This window comes from Cottoperca gobio, chromosome 6 (genome assembly GCF_900634415.1).
Source record: "Cottoperca gobio chromosome 6, fCotGob3.1, whole genome shotgun sequence".
Lineage (NCBI taxonomy): Eukaryota > Metazoa > Chordata > Actinopteri > Perciformes > Bovichtidae > Cottoperca > Cottoperca gobio.
The window spans coordinates 9,719,423-9,735,296 of NC_041360.1; the positions used below are offsets into that span (position 1 = coordinate 9,719,423).

Consider the following 15,874-nt stretch of genomic DNA (forward strand, 5'->3'; position numbering starts at 1 on the left):
TATACATTTGCCATGGTATCGATCTTGTAATCTAACTCTTGACAAGAAAGCTGATAAACACACTCCCAAAATGTCAAACTCTTTCTTTGAATAAAATAATTGTGTGTGTGCATGGTGTTATTAGTGTTCAGGCCACAATAACCCTGGAGAAATTCTCAGATGTTGCCAATGCAACACCAGTGAGAAATAGAGAAAATGTGCCCTGTGCTGGTTGTTTGCTGAATTAAATTTAGTTGTCTCTGCTGGCATACTAGTGGGTGAAATAAGATTTCTTCTCACCTTCTTATTGCACTTATAGCGAGGGAGGGCTGAATATAGGGCCTGTTTTTTTTCCATTCCCTCAAGCGTATGGAAACACTTGCTTTCCTCCATATGCAAAATTGATGTCTTAGAAAACTTTTGTGAGACCTGCTTTGCCTTGTGACAAGCTGACTGACAGAAAATCTGACTGACGGATCGTCTCTTTAAAAGAAGTTGCCAAGCAAGCCCAGAAAAGTAGTCAGTGAGCTAAGGAGACAAGGTTATCCCGAACAGTAGAGAGATTTTCATGAGCACTCATCCACTTTATGATGAAAGACTGCTCTCATGTTAAACATCAGATATGAGGTGGATCACAGAGATATTGGGAAGAAAGAGTGCAGATTGGAGAGGCATATTGAGAGCCTGATAGTTTCGGAAAAAGAAAAATGAAAGGCACTCCAAATCTCTAATGCACATCTGATTTTGTGCTCTTTGTGCGTGGTGAAGAGCAAGTGTGGGTATAGCTAAACAGGGAGGCCCGTGGAGGATTTGGTGATCTCTCACAGAAAATTCTACTTTTTCTTATTGCCTGTTTCAAATCTCACCAAGAAGGTGTGGGGGTGTTTGGCTGCTCGGAGCCAGGGAATCGATGCTGTAGGCAGGGAGAGCGAGGGATCAGCGCTGAGAGGTGCGGAGGACAGGACACTCACTGGGGGTTCTTGGCAGCTTGTCGTCTTTTGTGTGTGCTTGTACAGGAAGATCTTTGGCTGATAATGTGCCTCGGCCCTGCATCACCAGAAAAAGCCTGTTCTATATTTGCGTAGGTAGACTTCCAGCCCCTTGGGTTCCCATTCTTCTTGCCTTTGTTTTGGTGTATTCAATTGCACTGCCTGAAAGGTTTACACAGGTTAGATGAGGGCAGAAAAGTTGGAACAGCTAATTCCTCTATGATATAAGGTTCAAGGCTTAAATCCTAGAACAGCAGAAATGAGACAAGTGAGAACTCAGACACAGCCAGGAGTCGACAGCAACATTATTTCACCAATCTGTCTGCGAATCACAGTAAAGACACACTTTAGCCACAGCGTGAATCTGCCACAGCGGGAGGGAGATAAATCTGAAAGAGCGCAAACGGAATCGACCCCCATTCCCAGGAGTAATGGAGCTGTCACAGGCTAAGTCTGACCCCACAGTAACCCCAGGGGGGTAATGATATGGCACCCATACCTTCACACCAGGGAGCCTGCAGCAGAGTGAGGAGGGGGGGATGATAGCAGTCATCCTCACTGGAATGAGGAAAAATAGAGGTCATTGTGCCACTGGAATCTCATGGGAGAAGTGTGTGAGTGTGTGTATATTGAGAAACCCTGCAGAGAGCATGACAGTGACCGAGAAGGAGGAATGACACTCGTGGTGGGAAGTAATTATTGACGTCTGGCTGGAGCAGATGAAACCTGCCTCCATGAGATATGGGAAAAACGGGTCCTCTTACACGAGCAAACACATTAAATTATAAGAATAAGGATCACATTTTAGTTGGACTTAGTGACATCTCATTATGTTGGTTCTATTTACTGCCTGTTTTAAGATCACACGCATTTCCAAGACGCAACGAAACGTAACCTACGGCATCAAAGCGTAATGCACGAAGAGGCAATCTTGCATCCAATCTAGAGACTCAGCTCCAGTAGCCTGTGTGGTCTCTGGAGGGGTGAGACATGCCTCCTCGCTCAGCCTCTCGCCGCTCTCCATCTCCATCTCCATCGCATCTCCAGCTCTGAATACACTTCGGCTCTGGACACACACCGGCGGCTGCGCTCGATCCACACACAAACACTCACACACACACACGCACACACACACACACACACACACACTTTTACAAATGCAGCGCAGAGGACTGGATCGGCCGGAGACATCCTACCGTATCTGATAGAGTGCGCTGATGGTAAGCGAGTTTCTTTTTTTCATCTGTTGTTGCATTTTACGCGCAGCAAGCTGCAGCCGAACTGTTATCTAACAAACGAGATGCTCCAATCTGAGAGCAGTGATTATGTGAGGGGTAAAATCAGTAAATATGCCAATGATTTATCCACACGTCGAATTAAAAGTGTGTCTGCGGTACTTAATGGTGAGTTTAAAGTGACCTGGTCTTACTTTATCGGCTTCTCTATAGGCTATTACTCCACATGGGCTCAGTGTTTTGGTGATATCTGAACATTTATTAAAATAATACTACACTTGTTGTTTTTTAAGTGATTACCAGAGACTCTAGATTGGGTTCATACTAGTATAAATTACTGAAATTATATTTTCACAATTTCCAGATGCAAATGTACCGTATGCTCATCACCGTTACAGCCACTAAGACTCATACTGTGTACATATAGTGACAGGATACGCTCAAAAGGTGCAGGTCTGTTATTTTTTATCCATCCATTTCATCCTGTAGGCTATTCATTAATTTAATCATAACTAAACTTTATGTTAGGCAAATTTCTCAGTTCAGTAATTTTTTTATTTAACACTTAAACAATCCACTCTTTCTCTCTGTTGCTGTTTGTGAATAAACCACAACAAGATCAGATGAAGCATTGACCTCTCTCTTCATTTTTCATTTCCCTTTGTGTAGTGTAGTGCTTTTACTTTGTGCGTGTGCATGTTTGTGTGCGTGTGTGTGTGTGTGTGTGTGTGTGTGTGTGTGTGTGTGTGTGTGTGTGTGTGTGTGTGTGCTGGAGGAATCATGTAGGACAAGATTCATCTTCTCCCCAATCACAGGCGTTCCTCTGTTCCTGGGGTCAGATGCAGCTCCTCTGCGCACAGCAGCAGCTCTGCTCTCCGCCTGTGGCACTCTGCATGTGTATATATGTGATATATGTGATATGTGTGTGTGTGTGTGTGTGTGTGTGTGTGTGTGTGTGTGTGTGTGTGTGTGTGTGTGTGTGTGTGTGTGTGTGTGTGTGGAGTCGGTTTAGAGAGAAGGGAAGAAGGTGGATAGAGAGAGAACAGAGTGAGAAAGACTAACAGGAGACCTGGAGCTCCTCCTGGTATTGCTACTGTTGCTCAACTCTCTGTGCTTCCCAGGATTGATCATCAGGCTCTGCCAATAAACTGCCTCACTCAGAGGATCTGTGAACACACTGAGGTGACTTAATAGAAAAATATTTGCCACTGTCACATCCCTCAATCACTTGCATCCCAAATCCCTCAGTCCCACCCTCATCACTAACTTCTAACCTCATTTGTTGCCATTATTTTCCACAGAGGCAATTGCCTTCCCCGCACCGTGCCCAAATGTCATTAACTCCAACACTTTTGCTGCTAGCTATGCTATCTCAGCAGCAGCAACGCTGGAATTTACAACTCAAACCTGCCAGAAGAGTGTGCACTGCACAGTGTAATCTTCGGTTGATCCTGTCCCTGAGGCTTTTATCCTCTAAGCACTGTTATTGTTTGAGGGATACAAAAGCTAGGACCATCTGAAGCCCGCGGTCCCCTTCCAGCTGTTGACAGGATGTCTTTTATTCCTGGTGTGAGTCCCGATGCGGGAGGAGTTATAAGCCAGGGAGAAAGGAGGACTTGCAAATCAAATTGCTTTAATCCATTGAAGCATCTGTCCTCGTTCTCCAGAGATGGGTGTGTAGTCAAGGAGGCTCTGAGTCTTGATCACGACTGGAAAGGAAAACAAAACCTGTCGCTGAGGAATCATATGATACGCCTGGGTCAGCCAGCTGTGCAGTATGCGTAGGGTATGGATGGCAGGACTTTCAAATTGACAGATATTTTCCCAACTCTTTTTCTTAAGTGTCAGAGATGGTAAGAAGCTTGGTCAAAGTTTCTCATTATCGGCAGTCATTTGTGCTTCTGTTTCTGTGCTTCAACAGACCAAGCAGCTTTAAAGTTGTTCTGAAACAAGAGACAAACAGTACAACGTCCCCGTTTCTGTCATTCTGTCTGCAACTAACAAAGTTTCTCCCCCTGATGGGTTCATTCAGCGATTGCTGTTTTTAGGCGTATTCAAACAGAAGCTCATGATGTCAGCTCGATTTCTTTTCCCCTCACCCACAGAGTAAATGTCTTAGGTTTTGCACTGTTTGTGATTAATGGAACATCAAAAGCCGATCTGAGCTCAGTGTGATACATTCCTGAGGATATGAGTCTGCCAGGGACACATAAACATCATTAATGAACAAGAGGCAGACTGGAGAGAGACGGAGTGACAGAAAGATGTTGAGAGGAAGAAAACAGGAAGGCGATATTTATTTTTGTCAGTAATATGATATAAATTTACCTGTGGTTTTGATGATGATTGCCTCAGTGAGTGATGGGGACACATTTTGCGCCCAGGGATCTAGTGTGATTACCTACCATCAGTTTGGTGCAGAGGGACAAATGGATGGCAGCACCTTTTTTTTCTAAATCCATTTGGAAAATCACACCTCCCTTTGCTCTTTCATGCCCAGTGGCAAACAACTCGGAAGTGTACAAAGGAAACTTCTCTACTCATCTAAGTGAAGACAGCTATATTTATCTGGGTATGTAGCTCTCTGCTGGGCTTAGAGGCTTAATTACCCAGAAGAGAGGAAAGCAAAAATGAAATGCAATTATCCAACTATGTGCAGGGTATCTTGAGTAGTGGAGCTATTCTAGATAGGGACATTACTGCCACCATTTTTCTGGTAGATGTCTGACCTTTGGGTCATGTTTTTCTGCAGAACAAATCTGTGGAGCCTTTAGGAAACAAATCCTGAACCTGTTTATTCAAAGCGTTTAAGCTACTTATGGTAGAGAAGTGCTGTCTGTTTACTCTGCTTGAAAAGAGAGAGAGAGCAAGCTTTTCTCAAATCTGCATTTTTTAAGAACAACAAATATATGTGCTTTTAACATTTTGGTAATTAATCTTAGCTACGTTCTTGCTAATATGAAGCTACATCCAGCAGCAGGTTTGTTTAGTTTAGCACAAAGACTGGAAACAGCTAGCCTGGCTCAAAATGTGCCTAACAGCACCTCTAAAGCTCACTAGATCAACTTGTCTCTTAAAGATTACGTTCTCATACAACTAAACTGTTTGGCCTAAATATGTTTGTTATTTAACTACTGTTGTGCACGTAGGTTAAAATAAGTTCACACACAAATTTTAACGTGGAAAGTAAATGTGACATACTTTCCCTTTTACTGTTTAAGTGCCCTTGAGCAAGAATCCTAACTGCTCCAGTGAGAGCTGCTCATTGGCCATCAGTAGAGGGCTGCAGGCATGAAGAAGTGGGAGCTGCACATGTATGAAACTGAGAAAATGCATCAAGATGAAATCTCATTGTGTGTGTCTCTTTGCCTCCCTGGCGGCATCAGCGTGAAGGATGTAGAGCCAGAGGGGGGGGCAGGATGGAGTGCTCCTGGAAGACGGTGCTGCTGCTGGTGTGTGCGTCTCTTGGGGTCCAGTACACGGCCATCCGCACCCTGAGGGACTCGCTGTCTGGGCCCTGTCAGGGAACCTACCGCTGCCAGACCAGACACCACAGAGGTACGCCTCGACAGTCAAGATTGTCCCACATACTGTCCTGCCTAGCTACAGGATAGCATAAAGTGTAAAGCTGTTGGTGTATATACATACTGTATATACGTTCATATGTATTGCAAACATAACATAATAATCTAAAATGTATGTGTATTGTTACAGACTTTGCTTGTGCAGCACCAGCAGAGGGCAGACACAGACACACACTTGATTGGTAATATTAGTAATATTTTAACAGAAGGCCTTATGCACAGAAAGAGTCAGCATCACAACTGTGACTGAAGCTGAAGACAAAGAAAAGCAGCTCATTAAATGAGGGAATTCCCAACAAGTGGAGCGGATAGAGAAATTAAATATGTGTGATTCGTTTTACAATTATCCTCCAATTTATCTCCATTAATCCCCTCTCATAGCGCAGCTGTAGCTCACCAGCGCCAAGCTCCTGTGTACGAAAGTAACATCCCCTTTGCAATCAACTCCTCATCAGCAGTAATTACACGTTAGCTATTTGCGCTATATTTAGAGCTCCGCCATTTCATAAACCCCCTTGGTAACTACCGGCAGACAAGCAACTTACTCAAGCATGTTTACCCTCTAAATTATTTAAGCTTTATTGGCTTGATTCAGTAGTTCACTTTCTCCTGGACTGAAGTTATGATGAAAACGGACTCTTTTTCACTTTCATGAGATGAAGTAACTCTTCTGAAATAAGTGAAATAACTCCTATTGTAAACACGTTCTTTATGAATCCTTACTACAATTGATTATTGACGTGTGTTTAAATGAATATAAGTATAATGTATTATGGGCCCCATCGCTCAACCTCTAGTTTTTAACTAGTCAAAAGCATCCATAATACAATCACAATTCATTATAAGTCACATCTATAATGTTTTATGACTGCTGATGCAATGCATTAGAAAGCATTATGTGTGTTTATGAGTACAGTCATAAACCATTATGAATGCATTATAATTCACTATGAATGCCCTCATAATGCACTTTAGATGTGGTCTTCATAGAAAGTGTAACCCTCCTATTTTACCAGAACTTGACTCTAGGAAACAAGTAAAACAGGATTTGTAATGTGTAATTTAAAGTTGTTCTTATTGTAAGAAAACATGATGCAATTCAGTCAGAATCACATCATTTGAGTTAAACATGTACAGCACATGACTGATGTTTCTTTCTTCAAGACTCCAGGTGGAGAGCCTTGTGCGATGATAGCTGGATGCCCGTTGATTCACCTCGGAAGCACATCCTGCTGTTTGCCACCACGCGTAGCGGCTCCTCCTTCACCGGGCAGCTCCTTAACCAGCACCCAGGGATCTTCTATGTGTTTGAACCTCTCTACCACGTTCAGCAGGCCTTCACCAACTCCAGCAGCAGGCTGCGTCGCACCCTGGACCGCCGATCCCTCCTGGGAGCATACAGGGACCTCCTCCTCAATCTGTACACCTGCGACCTTCACTTCATGAAGAATTACATCCGTCCGGAGCCCCAGGACCACGTCACAAGCTCCTTCTTCCGCCGAAGCTCCAGCCACGCCCTCTGCTCCCCTCCAGTGTGCTTGAAAGCAGGGGATGTAGTGGTCTCAGATTCACCTGATGAAACTTGGTGTCCTAAGAAGTGTGGTGCTCTGAATCTCACCTTAGCCTCTATGTCATGCCTGTCAAGGGAACACGTAGCCATAAAGACTGTGCGGGTCCCTGAGGTGGGGGACCTGCGCACCCTGACAGAAGATCCACGTCTGGACTTGAAGATCATCCACCTGGTGAGAGACCCCAGAGCTATCCTCGCCTCACGCATGATGGCGTTTTCCGATCAATTCCGCGCTTGGAAAATATGGAACGCGACGGGACGGCAGCCTCGATACGTGGACCTCACTCAGATCACCAGCACCTGCAAGGACATGGCGGCCTCTGCAGCAACAGGCCTGCAAACACCGACATGGCTGCGGGGACGCTACCTGCTGGTGCGATATGAGGACCTGGCGTTTAACCCAAAGGAAAAGGCCGCTGAGATCTACAGGTTTGTGGGGCTGGAGATGGAGGACAGGGTGCGGATGTGGATTGCAAAGAACACCAACAGTAATGTGTCGTCTCCATCAGAGTGGAACTACAGGTACTCCACCAGCAGAGACTCACGAGCGACAGCAGAGAGCTGGAGGCTTCGACTGGGCTTTGACATTGTGAGGACTTTGCAGAATCTGTGCAACGACACTTTGACTCTGCTGGGATACAAGCAGGTTCACTCTGCAGCCGAACTCAGAAACTTGTCTCACAGTTTAGTGGAACACAGGACCTTTCAACCAGTCACATGGTAGATTTTAATTTACTGTTATTTATTTACTTATTTACTAATTTATTTATTTATTCCAGCTGACTCTCCTCTCTGTCTCGATGCTGATGAAATGAATGTAATTTATCTTATTTTTCAATAATGCCTAAAATAATTTAATATCACTTTTTATGGTTATGTTAAAGATAATAAAAGTGCCAAATGTCAAGCGTGTGTGATGCTGGAAAAGGTCTTCATCCAGAATAAAGTCTATACTGCTGTGTTGATTGAAACCTTTATTCACGATAACATTTTCTATAGGAAATAGGAATACTTTACTTTACTCACAAAATGAACATTTTATATCAATATTCACCCCGTGCTATTTTGGATTCGTACAGAAAGCTTTGTTTTTCTCGCATGCCTCCAGTGGAGGCCCTCCATGGTGAACGAAGAATTAAAAAATGGAGAAAAGTCTTTATGAATTGAAGTAAGAGACCAGGTACCATTTCAGAGTAAAGTAAGTGATGTTCCCGAAGGTGAGACAGAAGATGGGGATTTATTTGTAAAAAAAAAAAAAAGAAAAAGAAATTGTAGGGCTTGCTTTCTCTAATGCATTTTGAAAACGGATTAAAATGTCTGGTAGAAAATCTCCTGCAGTGCACAGCAGCTCTAATTTTTATGTGAAGACGTTGAGAATATGAGAACATATTTATTTTCTTGTAAATACTGATTAACTGTTGCAATGCAAGTATGCAAATCTTATGTACTGGATGTGTTAGAACATTTTTTGTCAGTGTAGCTTTACTCTTTATATTTTCTAGACTTTTTAAAATAAATGATTCATATGATACCACATGTAAGTGATACATATCTACCACCACTGTAATCTTCTTGAAACCACATTTGTTTGATGTGTTCTTTTTCATTTCTTCAATCCTGAGAGTGCTCGAGTTTTAGTGCTGAAAACAGAACAGTGCAAATTTGTTGCCTCTTATCTTGTAATCCTTCTGTATTTGGTTTGTTTTTCAGCCACATTTCAATCCTGCTGATGTGTCAGTAGTAACAGATATGTTTTTGACTCAAGAGAACACATCACACTGTGTTTTATTCTGAGCTAACTTTGAACATAAAAAGATTAATACCAGGATCATTCAGCGGCACCAACTGTCTGCAGTGGAGTATAGTCAGAGATTAAACAGCTGCAGGTTCTCTGCCAGTCCCACCATTTGAAATTGGTCTTTGTGCCTAAAAACAAAAAGGAAGCGTGCCATCTCCAGACACCAGCCCATTTATTTCCATGTAGAGCTGCTCTCTTGAGATAAATGCTGGAAGTAGTTTCTGAGGAGGAACTCGTTGCATGAATCATGGAGGAGCCATTGATTGACTGTGGTTTTCTTTCCTTTCAAATGCTAACATTGTATCTTCCTATGGAGGCTGCAATTGTAGCCCGCTGGGAGCTGGGAGCTTTGAGCTTTAACGCTTATACTGCCGCAGAAAGCCACTACAGAGTGAAGTAAAGTATCCAATTTAAGTGGAACAGTCATGCTGCTCTGTGAGTACTATTAAATCTGAGGTGAAATTGTCCCTTTAATAATGCCTTTAATAATGTATTTTTAGACACCCAGTCCTCCCCATCTGTAGCAGCTATAGAGCTGCTGACACCAGGGATATCTCAGCGCATGCCAAAGAATTGATCCACACATCCAGCCGAAGAGAAACAGGATTTAAGATGCATGGAAAAAAGATTGGCCGTCTTTCTTTGAACTTAATCTGCAGGGCTACACAAACTGGCCATAAAGCAAAGCTTTATGACACCCGGGGAGATGTGCTTCATTGGTTTTTCCATCCCCACCCTGACACACAAAGCAGCAAGTGGCCTGAGTCAGCCGTCAGCTAATTATCCATTTCTTTGCGCTCAATACCAGCAACCCCTTTCTGCCTCCTTAGCTGTGCTGACAAATTTAGAGCTTATCATTATGGGCTGCAAATATGAGGTGCATGCATCGGGAAATGCAAAATAGCCACAGTTAATCTACACTTCCTGGTGTGTTCGACACACCCCAAAGTTCTCTCAGATAAACTCAAATACCTCTATATTGACACATTTAAACCCTTAGCCATTACTTTTAGCTACCTAATTCAACCATTTATCCATTATTTTAGCAAACTCTTTTGACTTCTCTGCTTTCTAAATAGTTGTTCACACTCTGAGCAGTCTGAACATGTGCAGTGTTACAGCTGACTCAATATGTGCACACATTTTTCATTCAAATCGTAATTTCTATTTCATGATGTTGAGCCTCAGTGAGCTAATCCACAATCTTTTAAAAAGAAGATATTTTGTCTTTTATTCATTTTTTTACACCAGCAGAATAAAGTTAAGTATCATAATAAATGGGAGTCTTGTTAGCCAGATGAGGAGGAAGAGTGGCGTAAGGTTCAAACCTTAAGTGGGCAAGATTCTCCACTGCTGTGTTCCCATCTACAGTGTGGGGAAAAGAGAGTTTTCCTGCAGAGAATCACATTGATCACATTAATATAACAACTTATATTGTGTTTATTAGATTCAGACACATGATTTGTCCCCCTTTGCAACATTGTGCGCACAATTAAATAGCTGGAAAACAAAGTAACAAACTGAAGACAGAATATCACAGCTTCATCGCTCGGTTTAACAACTTTATGTCACAGGCATCAAGGAGCACACACACACACACGGTATGAACCAGTTTCCACAACAACGTTTTGATAAGCACCTTCTTGACATTCCAGCCCCCCTTGTCGAATAAACTCTATCACGTAAATCCAACCCTTCTGCTCTGCCCTGACGCCTGTCTGTAATGACCAGCTTTAACCATTCGCTTCTAATAATGAGATGTGTGAGTGAAGGCGTTTGTGAGCCATCCTTGTAGTTCCTCCTCCAGCTGTAGGTGTGTCACCCAGGTTCATTATCCTACGGTCGATTCTTTATGGCCCTTATCTGGGCGAGTAGCCAGAAAATGATGAGCTCTCTCACTGTCACATAACTGCACGCTTTGATCAAAATCAATGTCATCCTGTGCACACGTGAGCACACATAAACATGTGTGTGCCAGTACGTTCAGAATGGAGATATGGCTTTGACAAAGGTGATACCCAGCAGCAGAGATGTAGAGGCTCCACAAATTGCCCTCCTTATAGGAAAGCATTGATTAAAAAATAAATTAAAAAAAGGTCAGCGCCTGGTGAGAGAAGAACACATAGCATATTGACAATCCAGTTAAAATGACTTGTGAAAAATTCTGTTGATGTGCAGAGAAACATCACATATTCATATTCTCTTACATCAGCACTTAAATATAGCTTTTCACATTACACAATATTTATCATTTCTCTCTACCTCTTAAGTGCTGAGAGCTACTGTAATGCTATAATATCAACAAAATAAGTATGAACAATGTATCATATCTGAATGTTTTATATAAAAATGAGAAAATACATCCAGCTCTCCTGACATTTAAGCTCAGCAGCTTTTTCTCTATTGACGCGACCATTAAAATCCCAGTAGCACTGGCACAAACAGTTTGCATTGTTCACCCTCCTTACTGGCAGCCAGAGATGTCATTTACAGAGATATTAAGGAGCATTTAAGACCGAATGAAACCACTTTGAGCCACAGTATCTTTATTACTGGAGCCACACGGGCCCTGAGCAGACATCAGCTTCTGTCACACCCATCATTCAAATGCTGTTATTTCCCCCCATGCGCCCTTACGGATACACACAAACACACACACAAGCCCTCCATATGCACCCTGCTCTCTTCAGTGGACATCTTTACCTCTCTCTCTCTAACCATCTGAATATGCTTTTACAAAAAGATTCCCTGAGCATGTCTGTGATATCTTTTGTAGTGAAAGTTGCATTTGTATGACTTCTCTCCCCGGCATTTGTTTCCAGTGCGAGTTCAGTCACAGATTATTTATTTTGTTTTCCACTGATCTTAATAAGGGGCTTTCATAGCGAACATCAAAAGGCCAGCTGGCGGAGCTGCATCTTGAGTAGAGCTCCTGAAGGTAAATGCAAGCAGGCTCCCCCCCACACTCACACACACCCCCGTCAAACTTAGCACCGTCAGCATTATCCCACACACTGCGGTTTAAAAAGACACCAGTGAATCTCAACAAGTATTTCAGCGAATATGCTTCAACAACAGCAATACTGTTAAAGCACCATATGGATGTTTTATTGGGGTCAGAGTGCTCTCTTAACTGTCAGCAGGATCTAAATCACGGGCTTTACATCTTTACAATAATTAAATGCTCAATTGATCTCGTCCTTTATTACCTTATTGGGTGGAAAACACACTCCATGAGTGCATAAGGTGATTGTTAACTGCTGTGATTCTACTAAGGGTAATTAGGCATTTTTTAATCTTAGGTTATAGGCATTAGATATTTGTTATGTTAAGAATGCCGGGGCTATTTTCTTATCTTCATGGTTCACAATGAAGCAATCATAGGAGGTCTGGCAAGAGACAGGAAATTAGTAATAATAGCACAGCATCAAGCATGAGGTGTGTAACAATAGGCTACTTCTGACGGTCTATAACTAATAACTAACTTATATTCACAGTCAGCCTGTTTGCAAGAAAATCTTTGAGGTGGAAGAAATACTCAGAAATACTCAGGGTCATGATTCGCCGTAGGTTCATCACTACGAGCGACGCCTTTCCCTTGTTTGATTGTTGCAAGCCTGGGACAGCGACGCTGGTATTGTTTTTACCTTGTGAGTCTGTGTGTGTGTGTGTGTGTGTGTGTGTGTGTGTGTGTGTGTGTGTGTGTGTGTGTGTGTGTGTGTGTGTGTGTGTGTGTGTGTGTGTGTGTGTGTGTGTGTGTCTCCTGGAGACTCCTACTGTAGCGGGAACTACTAGTGCCAAGGGGCCATTGCCCACACCACCAATTTACCGTAGCGGCTGGTGTGATCCCATCACCAGATGGTCGCTATAGTTTTAATAAAATCGTTTATAGCGCTTTAACAATCTTGTATACTGTTTGGTAGTTTAGTGTAGGTTAGGCCCTCCGTTCTACTTTTCCTTATATTTCCTGGTGAAATATTGAATCATCCAGCCAAAAATGTTGGGAAACACTGATTTAATCTTTAGCAATGCAAATTCATCACATTGTTTTTAATGTAATCTCAATCTGAAAAGTAACAACAGTCAAATAATAGTAAATAGTAAATAAAGTAGAATGTACAATATCTATTTCTAAAATACAATGGAGTTGAAGTATAAAGTAGCATAAAATTAAAGTAATATACCTCAAAGTTGTACTAAAAGCCAGGGTAGGCAAATTATTTTAGGAGCTTTTCTGTCATATTTGTTGAAATTCTCTTTAAATCCCAACAGGATTCAATAAATCAAATGTTCTGCTTCTTGCAATGTCTTGGTAGGATTTTAAGCTCGGATCATATAATTCTGGGTCGTTGTCCAGATCACCCACGTTTTCTCCTTGTCTGAGGGAGCTACATAACATCCGCTTGTATAACACCTGAATTTTATTTTCAATATTTTACCTTTAGATTGCAATGCCATCTAATTTTGGCTAAATGATATCCGGATCGTCGTCTACTGTCTGCTTCAATCCATTCAAACGCAGCATTACATTGCTTGTTTCTCCAAAATTGCATAACCCAGCTTTAAGTACACTACTTGACTAAATGTACTCAGTTATATTACACCCTTTGAAGTGTCAGCTAGGCTCGCATAGATTAAATTGACAATAGATAGATAGTTTAAATAAGAAGACGAGTGAAATCATTGCTGGTGCTTTAGTGCGGAGCAAAGCGTTGGTTTAGTTTCTCCTGCCTCCTCAGGGTGCTCTCATACAGTAGATCAGTCTATCTACTGGCGTTCAATCACACACCCCTCACCAGCTGGAGCCAGGCTCCTCTGAAGGATCTTACCCTGAGGGGAGTCTTTCTTTCCGGAAGGTTTTGGAAAACCAGTCCAAATCTTTTTCAAGTGAGCAACACTCAGATGTTTTAGATGTGAGTATTGCTCTGCTGCCCCCTCTCTCCCTCCTCCAGATCCCTCCCCCCTCCTCCCCTGTTTGGCATCTCTTTCTTCCTTTCATTCCCAGCTCCACTTTCAGAGAACAGTAGGTGTGAAAATGTCTGTGTGTCTTTTACACAAGGAGGACTAAAGCGCAGTATGAGGCGTGGGCTTCGGTATCACAGAGACAGTAGGAGGAAGGTGTGATAACAACCCTTCAGGCTCAAAATCGGATCACGCCTCATGCTTTACAGCTGTGGTCTGTGAGTTTAGTTTGGCCTCAGTTTCCTCCAGCCCACTCATCCCAGCTTGTGGCAATTGAATGTTTTGGGGCAAGTTTGAAACACAAAGACTCATGCCGTTTCTGCTTTTCTTTGTCTTGCTTTTACCTAACAAACTTTGCATTGAACTGCCGTCCTTCTCTGTTTTCATTTACCTGCCCCATCCGGCTCCCATGGTAGATAAAGGTATACCAACACTGTCAGCAGTTCCTCCATGAATTTCCAACTCGTTTTAATTTTCAGACTCATCCATAATTCACTAACAGAGGGCACCGAACAGAGTGGCATCTAGCTGGATTAAAGGACCAAGTACTGTATCTTTTCCTTTCGTTTTCATTTGAATAGATTTCATATTCATTGAAACGGCATATGAGACATCCAATTTCAATATGTAGAAAAGGAAAGGGAACAGACAGGATGGAGACGGCGGGGGGATGGACCCTGACTATAACACAATAGCAGTTTTTAAGTGGCTGCTGCTGATTTAAGATGACAAGTTGTCTTTTGCAAATATTTTCTCTCTTTGAGATGCAACTTGCAAAATAGTCCATCTTAAAAAGGTACTATATAGCGACTGAGTGTCACACTTTCATAATATTGGAGGACTTGCAAGAGAAAGGAGAATGGGCAAAATCAGTGTAGTGCCTCTTGCTCCTGGTTAGCTTAGCTTAGCACAATGACAGGAAACGGCTAGCCTGGTTCCGTCCAAAAGTGACAAACCCCATATCAAGCTCACTAATCAACCTGTTTTATAGTTTTTTGTTTAATATGAGCAAAATCAAAGTTTAAAAATGACATGTTACAGCTTTATGTGTGACTATTTATTGGACAGGAGCAGTGACATCCTGCAGTCCGTGAGGTTGACTATGTAATTTTTACATTTCTGATCATTTATGGGTTAAATAAACAAGAGAAATCATGTAAATAACACATTTGATTGAACTTTAAACAGTAGCTAGCTGTTTCCCCCCATCACCAGTCTTTATGCTAAGCTAAGATAACCTCGTTTTGACTCCAGCATTGTGCTTAACACACATACAGACCTGATATTGATAGCGACCTTTGCATGTTACTCTCAAAAAGAAAGTAGTACATTTTAAATGACAGCAAGCTCTTCAGGGCTAAAGTGTGTTGGTCTGCTTGTAAACTTCGATCACTGAGTCTCCTCTTCCTCTCCTCCGTCTTTCTCTCCCTTCTTTTGTTTCCAGTCACACAGCCTCAGTCCCATCAGTACCTCAGGGCTGACGTGTCCGCTGATGCTAACAAATGACGAGCGTCCCCACTGACAGCAAGTCCATCTGTCTGTGTCAGAGTAATTGAATTTCATAAATATAATCAGAGGGGTCTGTTATGAAGGGACCTGTAGTGTAGTCTGGTCTCCTCTGCGTCATCATGGCTGTGTATTATTCCACACACAACAGACACTGTCTGCAGCCACATTGACAAGAGTGAGAACGAGCGTGATTACTGCAAAACACAGATAGACGTTAGTTTGTCATCTGAATGAGTAATGAACAGAGA

At 42.4% G+C, this 15,874-nt stretch overlaps 1 protein-coding gene across 2 annotated transcripts; it reads left to right on the forward strand.

The window, feature by feature from the left end:
- Positions 1-1,920: 1,920 nt before the first annotated feature.
- Positions 1,921-8,682, forward strand: LOC115010312 (carbohydrate sulfotransferase 1). 2 transcript variants are annotated; one of them, XM_029434867.1, is made up of 3 exons: positions 1,921-2,188; positions 5,590-5,761; positions 6,952-8,682. In XM_029434867.1, exons 1-3 carry the CDS (start codon positions 2,186-2,188, stop codon positions 8,079-8,081), a joined length of 1,305 nt encoding a protein of 434 aa, XP_029290727.1. In that variant the 5' UTR covers positions 1,921-2,185; the 3' UTR covers positions 8,082-8,682. The 2 variants fall into 2 exon arrangements, with proteins under 2 accessions (XP_029290727.1, XP_029290726.1); XM_029434866.1 differs by lacking the exon at positions 1,921-2,188 and adding an exon at positions 3,230-3,989.
- Positions 8,683-15,874: the final 7,192 nt, after the last annotated feature.